The sequence below is a fragment of the Narcine bancroftii genome, chromosome 3 (assembly GCF_036971445.1).
Source record: "Narcine bancroftii isolate sNarBan1 chromosome 3, sNarBan1.hap1, whole genome shotgun sequence".
Taxonomy (NCBI): Eukaryota; Metazoa; Chordata; class Chondrichthyes; order Torpediniformes; family Narcinidae; genus Narcine; species Narcine bancroftii.
In genome coordinates, this window is record NC_091471.1 from 80,008,853 (window position 1) to 80,022,678 (window position 13,826).

Below are 13,826 nucleotides of genomic sequence, written 5' to 3' on the forward strand. Positions count from 1 at the left end.
AGAGCTGATTACATCTTTCAAATTTTCTGATGTATTCAAAGCCAAGCCTTATAAAATGTTCAGTTACTTATCTACAGTAAAATCCGTGTTATCTGGAATTCAAGCAAAAGGCAAAAACAATTGCGGAAAATAAATGGGTTAAAAAAAATAGTTTAAAATTACAGCACCTCTCTGTGAGTTCCCCATTCACACCACTCAGTCTCAAGCAACTGGAAAACTTGCTTATCCAGCATCTACCAATCCCTGGAGCTGCTGGATACCAATTGTTGTACTGTATATGGATCATAGTTATATTGTGGTTCAATTAAGCAAATTTCAACAGTTAAAATGCACCAAAATGTTATTTGCTTGAAAACGCAAAGACAGTCGATGTGAAAGGTATGTTTCATTAAAGACTGATTTTATATATATATATATATAATATATATATATATAAAAAAATAAATTTATTTATTTATTTATTTATTTTTTTAAAGCTGATTTTTGAGAAATATTGGCCAAGAATTTACATTGAATTGACTTTTTTTGTGAGCTAACTGGACACTATTTTGTCTTATTCCTAAATCCAATATTTCAAAACTTTGCTTGGTCTTCTCATTGAGAACTATTTGCAACTTGACCTGTTCGATTAAGCAGAGGTAAAACACAGGATTCTGTTGACACCGTGGTTAAGTGGAAAAACATATAAATACTGGAGAAACTCAGCAGGTCAAACAGTGCCTTTATGTAACAAAGGTAAAGATACATCACCATGTTTCTGGCTTGAGCCCTTCATCAAGGTTTGGGGGAACATGAGAGATGTCTGAACAGAAAGGGTGGGGGGGGATGATAGGTAGGGGGGGGAAAGACTGCAGGGAGGGGAGGAGTCTAGGCTAGGTGGAGAGAAAGGAGGAACTGGAATGACTAGTTAAGTGAAGGGGGTGGGGTGGTAAAAGAAAAGCTGATTAGTGGAATGCAGTGAACTCAATGTTCATGCCCTGGGGTTGGAGAGGGCCCAGATGAAAAATGAGGTGTTGTTCCTTCAATCTGCAGGTGGTCAGGGTGGAGTAGTGTGAAAGGCCATGGACAGACATGTGAGCTTGAGAGTGTGACTCAGAATTGAAATGGTTGGCTACAGGGAGATTGCTTTCTTGTGGACTGAGAGGAGTTGCTGGGCGAAGCGATCTCCTAATCTGCAATCAGTCTCTCCGATGTAGAAGAGGCCACAGAGGGTGCACCGGATGCAGTAAATGAGTTATTTTGGAGGTACAGGTGAAGTGTTGCTTCACCTGAATGGTCTGTCTGGGACCTCAGACTGTGGTGAGGGAGAAGGTGTGGGTGCAGGTATTACACCTCCTACGTCCACAGTGGAAGGTCAGGAGGTAAGAGTGCACAAGGGAGCCAAGGAGGGAGTGGGCCCCTATGGAAGACTGAGAGGGAAGGAGAAGGAAAAATGTGTCTGGTGGTGGGGTCCCGTAGTAAGTACTGGAAATTCTGGTGGATGTGTTGGATGTGGAGGCTGGTGGGGTGGTAGGTGAGGACGAGGGGGATTCTGTGTTATTGTTTCTAAGGGTGGGGGGGGGCTAGGGCAGATGAGTGGGGAATGAAGAGGAGATGCAGGTGGGGGCGGAGTTAATAGTGGTGGATGGAAAGCCACATTTGTGGAAGAAGGCAGATGTTTCAGAGTCTCTGGATTGGAAGATCTCATCTTGGGACAGATGTGGGAGAAATGGAGAAATTGAGAGAAGAGGATGGAGTCCTTACAGGGAATGCTGTGAGGACGAGTAGTCGCGGTAGTTGGTGAACGTCAGTGGAGATTCTATCTCCTGAGATGGAGACGGAGAGATCCAGAAACAGGAGAGTGTAATCAGAGATGGACCAGGTGAGTTTGAGATCAGGGTTGAAATTAACGAGCTCGTCACGGGTGCATGAGGCTGCCCCGATATAGTCGTTGATGTACTGGAGGAAGAGATGCCTGTGTAGGCTTGTAGCATGTTTTGCTCCTCAAAACCCACAAACAGGCAGGCGTAGCTATGACACATGCAGGTACCCATGGCTCTTCTTTAATCTGGAGGTAGTGGGATAAGTTCAAGGAAAAATTGTTAAGGGTGAGGACAAGTTCTTCCAGGGGAGAAGGGTGATGGTGGAAGGTGACTGCTCAGATCTGAGGTTCAGGAAAAATCAAATTAAGGCCTTCTGTGTGGGGAATGGAGGGGTAAAGGGATTGGACATTCACCATTAAGATGAGGTGGTCAGGTTTGGGGAATCTGAAGTCTTGGTGGAGGATGTGTGAGGTGATGCGGATGTAGGTGGGGAGGGATTGAACTGGGGAGAAAAAATGGAGTCAAGGTAGGATGAAATTAGTTCAGTGGAGCAAGAGCAAGCAGAGACAATGGATCTGCCTGGATGGTTAGGTTTATGTATCTTGGGTAGAAGGTAGAAACAGATGGTATGAGAAAGGGAGACAATGAGGTTGGTGGCTGTGGGGGGAGGTGCCCAGAGTCACTGAGGTGAGTGATGGTGTTGCAGACAATTGCCACAGGCTGTCATGGAAATGAAGGATTATTACAAACCAGAGAGGAACTGTGGGGTAAAGTGATTAGGAGAACAGAGAAGAGTCAGCGTAATGGCAGATTGTTTCTGAATAAGATCCACTAATGTGCGTTATGTACCAAATAGGCCCCAAGTCATAGCAGCAATTTGGCACCACAGATTGAGGCAAATGTAACCTGATATACTTTAAATCACACACAATTCAGTACTTACAATATAATGTGTTCCTTTGTTATCCAGAGCTAATAACCAAAATCAGGTAAAAACCTTTTGATTTCTACTGGTAATTAATGAATGTTGATACATATTGTATATACAATACATGACAGTGAAGTAATACTTGCATTGGTTGGGGTTTCTGCAATAGCACATGGCCTGTCCAATTTTCCTGAAGGGCAAAAGTTCAGTAGGATATACGTACAAGACATTCAAAAACATCCAAGGATTTTTGGATGATTTGTGCATAAAATTGTACAGATTGGCTCAATTTCTCGTCAATTACATAGTTTTCTTAAATAATTTTCAAATTTTACTTTAGTATATAAAATGCAGATGTGGTATTGTCACCATTAAGTTCCAAACATTTTCTGTACAAATGAACTGTGTTGAGATTTGAACAGAATGAAGTTTGCTTTGCAATTTTTATTATTGGAAGTGCATTTGTTGCTGTCAAACCCAGTACTGATGGTGCCTTAAAGTTGGGTTGGATGTACGACAATGTTGCACCATTTCTGCATTAATTTGTTTACAGTTATAAAGCAGAGTTGAAAGTTCATTTGACTTGGTGGTTGCTGAGAATGTGTGTTTTTGTCCTTCTGCGGACGAGGGACCAGCTGTATTAAGGTGGGTGATGGTCACAGTTGGAACTGTTGGGCTCCTCTCAGCCAGGTAAAAACTTAAAGCATTTGTTCCATTGTTATTGGGAGAACCAGTTATTACAGGTTTGCGCTTTGGTTTCTGTTTTATCAAAATTAGAACAAAGATACAGATGATCAAAAGTACTAGAAAAGCAAAGGGCAAAATTATATGCAGAGAGCTGAAATTCTGAATGGGTTGAGAAACTGGCTTTCTACCCACTGGTTCTACTGTGACCTGTTGCACAACGTGTTTCATTGTCACATTTAGAACAGAGTTGGAGGGATTACTTTCGTAATTTTCCCAGCGTGATTTGTCTTGCCACCATAGGGTAGCTGTAGTAGGTTTCAGAGTGGGAATCCCTGCCTGTGTTCCAAGTGGTAACCCTCCCAAAGTTGCTGCATCTGATGTAAATGAATTGAGAAGTGGTGGATTTTCATTTAATGTGTTGTTTAGCATTACAGAACCATCAAAAGGAATAATGTGGTACAGAAAGACGGCGTCAGCTGGTTGGACATTTTTTGCTGTCAAAACAAATGCAAATGAATCATTCAAATAGTCCCTTCCTGTCATATTAGCTTCAACCTCAAGCAGAACAAGACCTCGTTCGATGTCTTTCTGAGTAAATATGTTTACAGCTTCTCTGTGACCTCTGACCATGTGAATTGGTCTTACAAATCTACCATAGATAGGTAATTGTTTTATTTCAAACCTGGGAACACTTCCAGTCTGGTTGGCCAATCTGCTTGCATCAAGCACATCTGTTCCAAATTGATAAGTAGATCCAGATGGTATCTTAAAATCTTCTGCCATTTTCAGTAAAGGCTGTACAATAATGCTAACTTGTTGTTTGGTTATATTGCCTTCAGAAGTCATTACCATGAATTCAAAATTATCCTGTGATGCAGAGAGATTGGTCATTTGATAAACCAAATGCCCTTTCACAAGGATATCTTGTTCAAACAAGGTCACATTTTTGTTTCCAAGCAAAACCTGTCCAAACTGTGGAGGCCTAGTAATTTCATAAAGTATTGTCAATGCTTTTCCATTAGTTTCTGCTGCCAAGTGTTCATTGGTGATGGTAGTAATACTTTGTCCCTGTTGAATTTCCAATTGAGTGTTGTTTACAAGTGTGATAGTAATAGGTGTAACTTCAAGATTAAACAATTTGTATAATGGTCGGTGTTTTCCATCAGTGACACTGAAGTAAAAAACCCCAGATGATGAGCTTCCACTTTGAACAAACCAAATTTCACCATTGTTGATGTCAGCCTGAGTGAAATGTTTGATTGACATATTTATATTGTTTGCTGTTGCCACATAGCCATTATTAGGTCCACTGATAATGTTATATTTGATTTCTTCTGGGCCGTTATCTAGATCTATAACATTTAAATTGACTGAATTAATTGCAGCATTGTAACCTTGTAAAACCTTCAAACTGGGAGCTTTGGTTATCAGCTCTGGGGGTTGATCATTAATGGGAATAATAGTAATATTGAACATCTCTTCTACCACCTCACTGTCATTTAAGGGTCGTGATGCAACTTTGCTCTTTAGATTTAACCACGCAGCAAAAGTAAAGTTATCTTTAAGGGTTTCGGAGTCATCATGTAGATAGGTTATTCCATACTTATTAATAATAAACTGAGAAAAATAGGGCTTCTGCTTGGTAATGTTACGTTCACCAACAATAATCACACCATGAGCAGGCAAAGATGTCACTTGATACCATACTTCATACATTACTTGCTTAGATTCTGGAAGTTTGACCATGAGGTTTGAAGCATCTAGCTTGAATTTATCAATTGATACTTTTTCACCTTCCATAACAGCAGCACCTGGAGAAGAAAATAAGGCTTACCCTAAATAACACGGTTCTGCAAAGTTAACACTTGTTTTAAATTTAACAGTCTTTCAAACCCTGGGCACTGAAGCCTTGGAGCTTTTTGAAAAACAAGGCCATCTATATGCATCAACGTGTGAAGAGATGGCTCTGTAGAGAATGACGATCAATTTGGAGTGCGGTAAATAAGTGAACAGATCAGAGAGGATGGGGAGCAAAATAGAGCACAATGAGGCAGAATGGGAAGGTTCTGTGAAGTTGATCAGAGGAAGTGGTCAACAGTAAAATGTTTGTGGAGGAGAGGTTTAGTTGGAAAATGGGGAAGGGTGTTGGGGGAAATAGTAACCAGAGAGAAAACTTGTTCTCTTGAAATACGCAGAAACAATCTGCCACCTATTGGTTAGGATCCACTATTGCACCTGAGCCTTTTACTGTTGGCAGCTCTCGTGCGTAATATAATGTAACCAAGAGATGACCTATTTTGAAGTTGAATACGTCACCTGTATTTGCAAGAAGACAACTTGATCGCCCAGCAATATCATAAGAGATGGTGATGCAGAACTCTTGAGGTTCCAATGAGGCTGGTGAGGAGTACACTACAAACTGAAATGAATCTTCAGCACTCCAAACTGCAGCCTCAGTGCTTGTATGCTCATATGCTATCACACTCTCATCCACCTGTTGGAAACAATACAGTTCATCAAAAGCACAAGTTCAGCCCTGAAAGTTGTGAAACATTAACATTTCAAGTCTAATATTACGGCTTAAAATATTTACAAGCAACAAGGAATCTTTGTGAGAAACAAGATCACCTCTTCCCATCAATGTGCAAAATGGCAGTGGAGTTCAAGGATAAATTTGGGGTGGGAAAGATAAATGAACAGACCAAAGAGACTGGAGAGCAGATAACACCAAGATTGGTGGAGTCATGGACAGTATAGGAGGCTCTCAAAGAATACAACAGGACATGGATTCATTTCCGATATGGTTAGAGAAATGGCAGATGGAACTTAATGGAAGTTAAATTCAAGGGAAACTATATAGCAATGGAAGGACTCTTCATGGAACTGATGTGCAAAGGGTTCTGGAGATCTAAGTCCACAGCTCCCTGAACATGATCATGCAAACCTATTTGGGGCATGGATACATATTGAGTAAGAAACTTGTGTTGCAGCTACATTAAAAAAAAACTGGGTTGGCCATACTTGGAGGATTAGAGGGTTTGAATTTCGGAGAGGGGTTCAATACATTTGGGTTGCTTTCTCTGGATTGCTGAAGCCTGAGGGAAACCTGATAGAGGTTTATACAATATGAGAGTCTTAGATAGTGTAGACAATCATAATCTTTTTTCTCATGGTAGAAATATCAAATACTAGAGGTAATTCGTTTAAGGTGAAAGTTTAAAGGAGATGCGTAGGGAAAGATTTTTTTAATTATACAGAGAAGGGTAGGCACCAGGATCAGGCTGCCTGGGTAGTGATGGAAGCAGTTGCAACAGAAGTTTCTAGATAGATACAGGATTAGGGAGGGAATACAGGGCACACAGCAGAGCAGAGACTTACTTCATACACAATATTGCTGAAAAAACTCAGCAGGTCGCTCAGCATCCAGAGGAGGAAAAGATAATATAACCAACATTTTGGGCCTGAGGCCTCCCCAAAACATTGGTTATATAGCTTTGGATCCCATGGACATTGCGGAATTGGCTGAGTGTCTCCAGCAATTTTACGTATTAACTGCAATCAGTGTCTGCAGATTGACTTATTTCACTGAGATTTATTTTAATTTGACATCGCAGGTCGAAGTTCCTGTGATATTCTGTTCTATGTTCTCTGGACACCTAACTCCAGTCTTTCCACCAGCTATGTAACTAGACTTTTACCTGTCGAGTAGCTTAAATTCATGAAGAGGAACTAATGTACAACAGGCACATTTTTTATGTGATGCATTCAAGGATGTGCTAATCTCATCATCTTAATGAGTCATTATCAGGATTTTGGAGGAAGGAGTAATCATTTTACTCTGTAGGTTCACTGAGTGAGAGGAAAATTCTCATCCAAGTTATGATCAGAAACATCTGGGTTTCACGGGATAATCATATGATAGAGAAGTGGCTAGATAATTTATTCAGGAATTCTGCTTTCGCATTGTGGAAGTGGAATAAAATATGGATAAACTAGTACCGTATGTTTAGTTCCTATGAATATGGATGAACCCTGCCAATATAACATCAATGAAAAAGTATAACTGCTAATAAGGACTGACCATATTGTAAGCTTCTCTGGGAGAAGACGAGATGGATTGGAGGGTTGCAAATGTTCCCCTGCTCAAAGGAATAGCAATAATCAAAAAAAAAAATTATAGACCAGTGAGTCTTACTTCAGTGGTGGGCAAGCTGATGGAGAAGATCCTGAGACAGTATTTAGGGAGGCATAATTTGATTAGGGGTGGCTTCTTCAGGTTAAGGTAATGCCTCATGACCTTGAAAGAATTCTTTGAAGTTTTAATAAAGCATATTGATGAAGGTACAGCAGTGGATGTAGTTGATATGGATTTCCATAAGGCATCAGTAAGGTTCCCCATGCAAGACTCATTCAGAGGCATGGAATCCAAGGAGGCCTTCCTTTGTGGATACAAAATTGGCTTTCCCACAGAAGGCAAGGATGGTTTGTATTCTGCATAGCGGTTGGTGACCAGTGGTGTTCTACAGTGATGTGCTGTGGGACTACTCTCTGAGATTTATATAAATGAACTGGATATTGTAGTGGAAGGATGGGTTAGTAAGTTTTCAGATGACTTGAAGGTTTATAGTTATGATGAGATTGCCAGAGGTTACAGATGGACATTGATATAATGCAGAGCAGGGCAGAAAAGTGGCAGATGGAGTTTAACCCAGAAACACATGAAATAGTTAATTTCAGTGGGTCAAATTTGAAGGCAGAATACAATGTTAATTGTATTCTGAGCAATGTTGAAGAATTGAGAGGTTTTGGAGTCCATGTCCAGAGGATACTCAAATCTGCTGCACACATTGATGCTGTTGTTAAGGTGTTCAAGGAATTCGGTGCTAAATTGAAGGACTGGAGCTGTAGCATTGTGATCTCAGAATGACTACTTGTGGCATGTGCTAGAGAGGGTAGCAATTGGAGAATAATGCTGCCTTGCATGTGGATAAAGAGATTGTGCAGGAGGGAGGGTTTCAGGTTTCTGGATCACTGGGCTCTCTTCCAGGGAAGGGGGACCTGTTCCAACAGGGCGGTTTGCATCTGAAATGAAAGAGGACTAATATCCTTGTGGGAAGGTTTGCTAGTGCTGTTTGGTGGGGGTTTAAATTAGATTTGAAAAGGGATGGGAAACATAGTGCCCATGGAGTGGAGGAGGAAAATGATGATGTGAAGACTGCATGCAAAGTCAGAAATCAAAGGGTTTGTAGGTGGTGGAAATTTTCTCAGGTGCTTTTTCAAAGCAAGGAGTATTGTAGGAAAAGGCAAGTGGGCTTAGAGCATGGATTGGCATGTAGAATTATGACATTGTCGCCACTGGTGAAACTTAGTGGCAGGAGGGGCAAGACTGGCAGCTCATTTTTCTCAGATTCTGTTGTTTCAAAAGAGCAGGAGGGATAAAAGGGGGAGGAGTAGCATTGGTTATCAGGGAATATATCACAACAGACAAGAGGGCTGGTCTTCTGAGGCTATATAGGTTGAGCTGAGGAATGGGAAAGTTATATGCCTCAAGGGGTTGTATTATAGATTGTTCAATAATCAGTGAGAATTGGAAGAGCAAAGCTGTAGAAATAGAAGACAACTGCAGGAAACAAAGTTGTGATAGTAGCAGATTTTAACTTTCCACATATTGAATGGGGTGTTCATACTGTAAAAGGGCTAGATGGCTTGGATTTCATTAAATGTCTTCAGAGAGTGCAGCACTGGATCTCCAGTTATTGAATGTGACAGGAGACAGGTGAACATTTTGTGTCCAATGATCATAATGCCCTTATGATCAAGTTAATTAGGGATAGGGGTGGGTATGGACCTTGGGTTGAGATTCTAAATTGGAGAAAGGCCAGTTTTGAGGAAATGAGGAATGATATAGAAAGTGTGGATTGAGAAGAGTTGTTTTCTGGCAAGGATGTGTTCAGTAAGTGGAAGGCCTTCAAAGATAAAATTTTGAGAGTACTAGAGTTTATATATTCCTGTCAGGATTAAAGTTAATTGGCTTAGGGGACCTTTGTTTTCAAGGGGTATTGGGAATATGGTTAGGAGAGGTGTATAGCAGGTACAGAATACAAGGAGCAAACAAGATACTTGTGGAGTATAAAAATGGAAGAAAACCTCAAGAAGGAAATCAGGAGGGCTAAAATAAGATCTGAAGTTGTTTTGGCAGACAATGTTAAGGAAAATCCTAAGGATTTCTACAGGTATATTAAGAGCTAAAGGATAATGAGATTAGCTATGACTGGAGCCAGAAGTGATGGGAGAGGTCTTAAATGTTTTTTTTGCATTAGTATTTACTCAAAAAAAACTGGCACAGAGTCTAGTGAAGTAAAGAAATCAAGCAGTGAGATCATGGAACCTATATGTATTAGAGGAGGAGGTGCTTGCTGCCTTAAACCAAATAAAGGTGGATAAATCACCAGGGTATGACTAAATCCCTCTGAATTGCAGGGCTCTAGCAGAAATATTTAAAATGTTCTTAGGTGAGGTGACAGAGATTTGTAGGGTAGCTCATATTGTTAATGTAAAAAAAGCTTCAAAAGTAACCCAGGAAATTACAGGCCCATGATCCTGATGTAATTAGTAGGTAAAGTATTGGAAGGTATCCGAAGAAATCAGATCTACAAATATCTGTATAGCCAGGGACTGATAGTTAACATGGCCTTTTCCATGGTAGGTCCTGTTTAACCAATCATGCAGGAAAGGCAGTGGATGTTGTCTACATGGACTTTGACAAGGTTAGTCGGGAAGGTTCAGGGACTCTGTATTCATGGTGAAGTAGTAAACTGGATTTGACATTGGCTATACAGGAGAAGCCAGAGAGTGGTAGTGGATGATTGTTTCTCAGACTGGAGGTGAGGCCTAGCAGTGTGCTCAGCGATCAGTGCTGGGACTATTGTTGTTTGTCATCAATGATCTGGATGATAATGTGGTAAATTGGATCATCAAGTTTGCAGATGACACAAAGATTGGAGGTATTATGGACAGTGAAGAAGATTTTCAAAGCTTGAAGTGGGATTTGGATCAGCTGGAAAAATTAGCTGAAAAATGGCAGATGGAATTTAATGCAGACAAGTGAGCAGTGTTGCATTTTGGAAGAACAAATCAAGGTAAGGCACTGAGGTGTACAGTAGAACAGCGGGATCTGGGAATACAGATGCATAATTCCCTGAAAGTGGAGTCACAGGTAGATAGGGTTGTAAAGAGAGCTTTTAGCATATTGGACTTCATAAATCAAAGTATTGAGTACAGGAGCTGGAAAAGTTGTACAAGACATTGGTAAGGCCAAATTTAGACTATTCTGTGCAGTTTTGGTCACCTAACTAATGGAAAGATATCAATAAGAATGAAAGAATGCAGAGAAGACTTAATTGGATGTTGCTGGGACTTCAGGATCTGAGTTACAGGGAAAGGGTAAACAGGTTAGGACTTTATTCCATGAAGTGCAGATGAATGAGGGGAGATTTGATAGATGTATTTAAAATTGAGGGGTATTGATAGAGTAAATGTAGGTAGGTTTTTTTACACTGAGGTTAGGTGGGATACAAACCAGATGACATGGGTTAAGGGTGACAAACCATATGGAAAAAGTTTAGGGGAATTATTAGGAGGAACTTCTTCACAGAGGAAATAAATTGTTATATTATAACAAAGTTCCTGGTCATCATTTCATTTGAGAGCTTATGTTTAACCAAGCATCAGATAAGTTTCCCAAAAATCAGTGAAGCCAGAGCTGAAAGCAACCAAAAAGGGCTAAATCCATGGGGCAAATGCCTATAGCATACTTTGTGGGACAGAAGATCAGCAGTGTTTCCTTCAAGATCCAACAAGAATCAATAAACATTCTACCACTATCCATTAACTCCCACCCCTCTTCCTCCCATCACCCCCTCACACCCACCCCCCCCCCCCCCTCATCTGGACTAATAGCATCTTCTTAATGTTATCTTTATTTTTGGAATTTAGGTCTTTACCTCCCCACCATACAATAATAGCCTCTCAACTTTACCTTATTGCTCTTTTAGTCTTTCATACTGTTAAGGAGGCTTGCCCTCAACCTCTCAATTAAGTTAGTCAATGAATTGGATGGGATGTTTCACTTTTGGAATGTTGCAGAAAGTTTATTATCAAGCAAATTAAGTGATGTTACTAAGAAAACAGAATTTGTTCAAAGTACAGTGTAAACAGAAACTCCAGCAACTCCTCTGTATGAGGTTTTATTGGAAAAACTGCTGGAATCAGAAGAATTATTACATATAAATTACTTTTACTAAATCAAGCACAGTCACTTACAGCATTGTAACTACCAATATTTATTGACATGTGAAGCCTCCTCTTCATCTCCATTCTGTTGGCCAAAAATGTTGTCACTATATACAGCCACTATATACTATATACTATATAAATGTTGTCACTATATACACTATATATAGCTGCCCAGGTATAAATTTAATATATGCAAAACTATCATGTAATTTGATATTCATCTTCTTGAGCTAAGCAGTGGGTTTAGATTTAACTTAAAATGCTGAAGAAACTCAAAAGGTCAAACAGTGTTCTTTATACAGCAAAGATAATTCATCTTTGCGATATAAAGGTTCTCCAGCATCATGTTTTTACTTCAACCACTGTGTCTGCAGACTTTTGTTTTACTTTAGATTTAACTAATTTTGACTGTACATTTAATTTTTCCTCAAGCTATTCCTCAATTGATTTAACCATATAACCATTTACGGAGCGGAAACAGGCCATGTTGGCCTTTCGAGTCCGCACCAGTTCACTGATTTTGTGCCTCTAAGAACTTGTAGGTAGAGGTTCATCAACTATCCCTCATGTTAAATATGCAATATAACTACGCATAGTGTTATTCTCCACTTCTCACATTTGGTTCCATTGATATTGAATATAACGATTGGTGTAGCAGTCAGCGCATCGCCTTTACAGTACCAGCTATTGGGATTAGACAGGGGTTCAAGTCCCACACTGTCTGTAAAGAGTTTGTATGTTCTCCCTGTGTCTGTGTGGGTTTTCCCAAGGGGCTCTGGTTTCTTCCCACCATTCAAAAACGTACCAGGCTGTAGGTTAATGGGATTTAAATTGAGCAGCATGTTACCGTGCTGTATATATTTAAATTTTTTAAAACCCTAAATTTTAGAAGTACAGTAGAATGCACTGAAACAACTATATTCTGGCTTTAAAGTTTGTAACAAAGGATGAAATGTCCATTTCACATTTTTTAACATTTAAAATTTTCCTCAAGTGCATCTAGTAACAGCAGCAGGAGTCATCAAGCTTCTGCTTGTAGGTGCTCAGAATTCAAAATGCCAACACTGCAAAATTAGTTTAAAGAGCTAGAGTTTTACCACTTCATGGAGAGTTTCTATATCAATGCACAAGGGTATCTCAGAAGATCTTTCCTAGACCCAACACACCAATGGGATAGTGAACAAAGCATGTCAGCATCTCTACTTCCTCAGAAGTCTGTGGAGGTTTGGTATGACACCAGAAACACTGGAAAATTTCTAGAGAGATGTGATGGAAAGTGTGCTGACTGGCTGCATCATGGTCTGGTTTGGGAAATACCAATACCGCTGAGCATAGAGCCTTCCAAAAGGTAGTGGACACAGCCCTCAGACAAAACTCTCCTCACTACTGAGTAAATCTACAGGGAAGACTGCCATCAGAAAAGTGGTATGTGTCACACAACTTGCACCACCAGATTTGGGAACAGCTGCTACCCCACCACCATTAGACTCCTCAACGACAAACTCAGACTCATTTAAGACTCTTACTTGTGCACTTTGTTGATTTTCTTTTGTTCTCTCTGTATTTCAGTCAGCTTGTTTATATTTGTTATCTGTTTAGTTTTTATTTGTTTATCACTGTGTACAGTTTGTTTTTTGCACTACCAATTAGCAGTAATTCTGCTGCAGGATAAAGGAATCTCAGGGTTGTATGTGATGTCATGTATGTACTGACAATAAATCTGAAAAAATCTGGTACTGGAGCAGCAGTTACATGCAACTTGATTCCACATAATTCCTCTACCTGACTCTTCTCAGCAGTTGAAATATGTTTAAGCATTTTCAAATGTTGCGAATCCTAAGATCAAACATGCAACTTGAAATGAATAACTGCACAGACATTCCAACTTGAGCTCTCTCAAGCATGCAAGTTGTAATTATTTTAATTTATTACAAAGGACTAAACAAATAAAAGTAAATCAGATTAGGTTGTGTAAATAAACTATCCAAATATTGTCTGATCTGACTAATCTCTCATTATGCTTGTTGGATGTATAAACCTTCCCCATCAAGGGTAGAACTAACAAATGACTATTTCATGTGGTTCTTTGTGCTGTTTGCTTGAATTATTTACGA

The 13,826-nt window shown here is 39.8% G+C and overlaps 1 protein-coding gene across 1 annotated transcript in view; it reads right to left on the bottom strand.

The window, feature by feature from the left end:
* Positions 1-483: 483 nt before the first annotated feature.
* cspg4ba (chondroitin sulfate proteoglycan 4ba) overlaps positions 484-13,826 on the bottom strand; it is a 121,382-nt gene continuing 108,039 nt past the window's right edge. Inside the window, exons 9-10 of the mRNA XM_069924347.1 lie at positions 5,734-5,911; positions 484-5,228 (exon numbers count right to left, since the gene is read on the bottom strand). Of these exons, the coding sequence (XP_069780448.1) occupies positions 3,202-5,228; positions 5,734-5,911 (2,205 nt within the window). The 3' untranslated portion in view covers positions 484-3,201. The remainder of the gene's footprint in view (positions 5,229-5,733; positions 5,912-13,826) is intronic.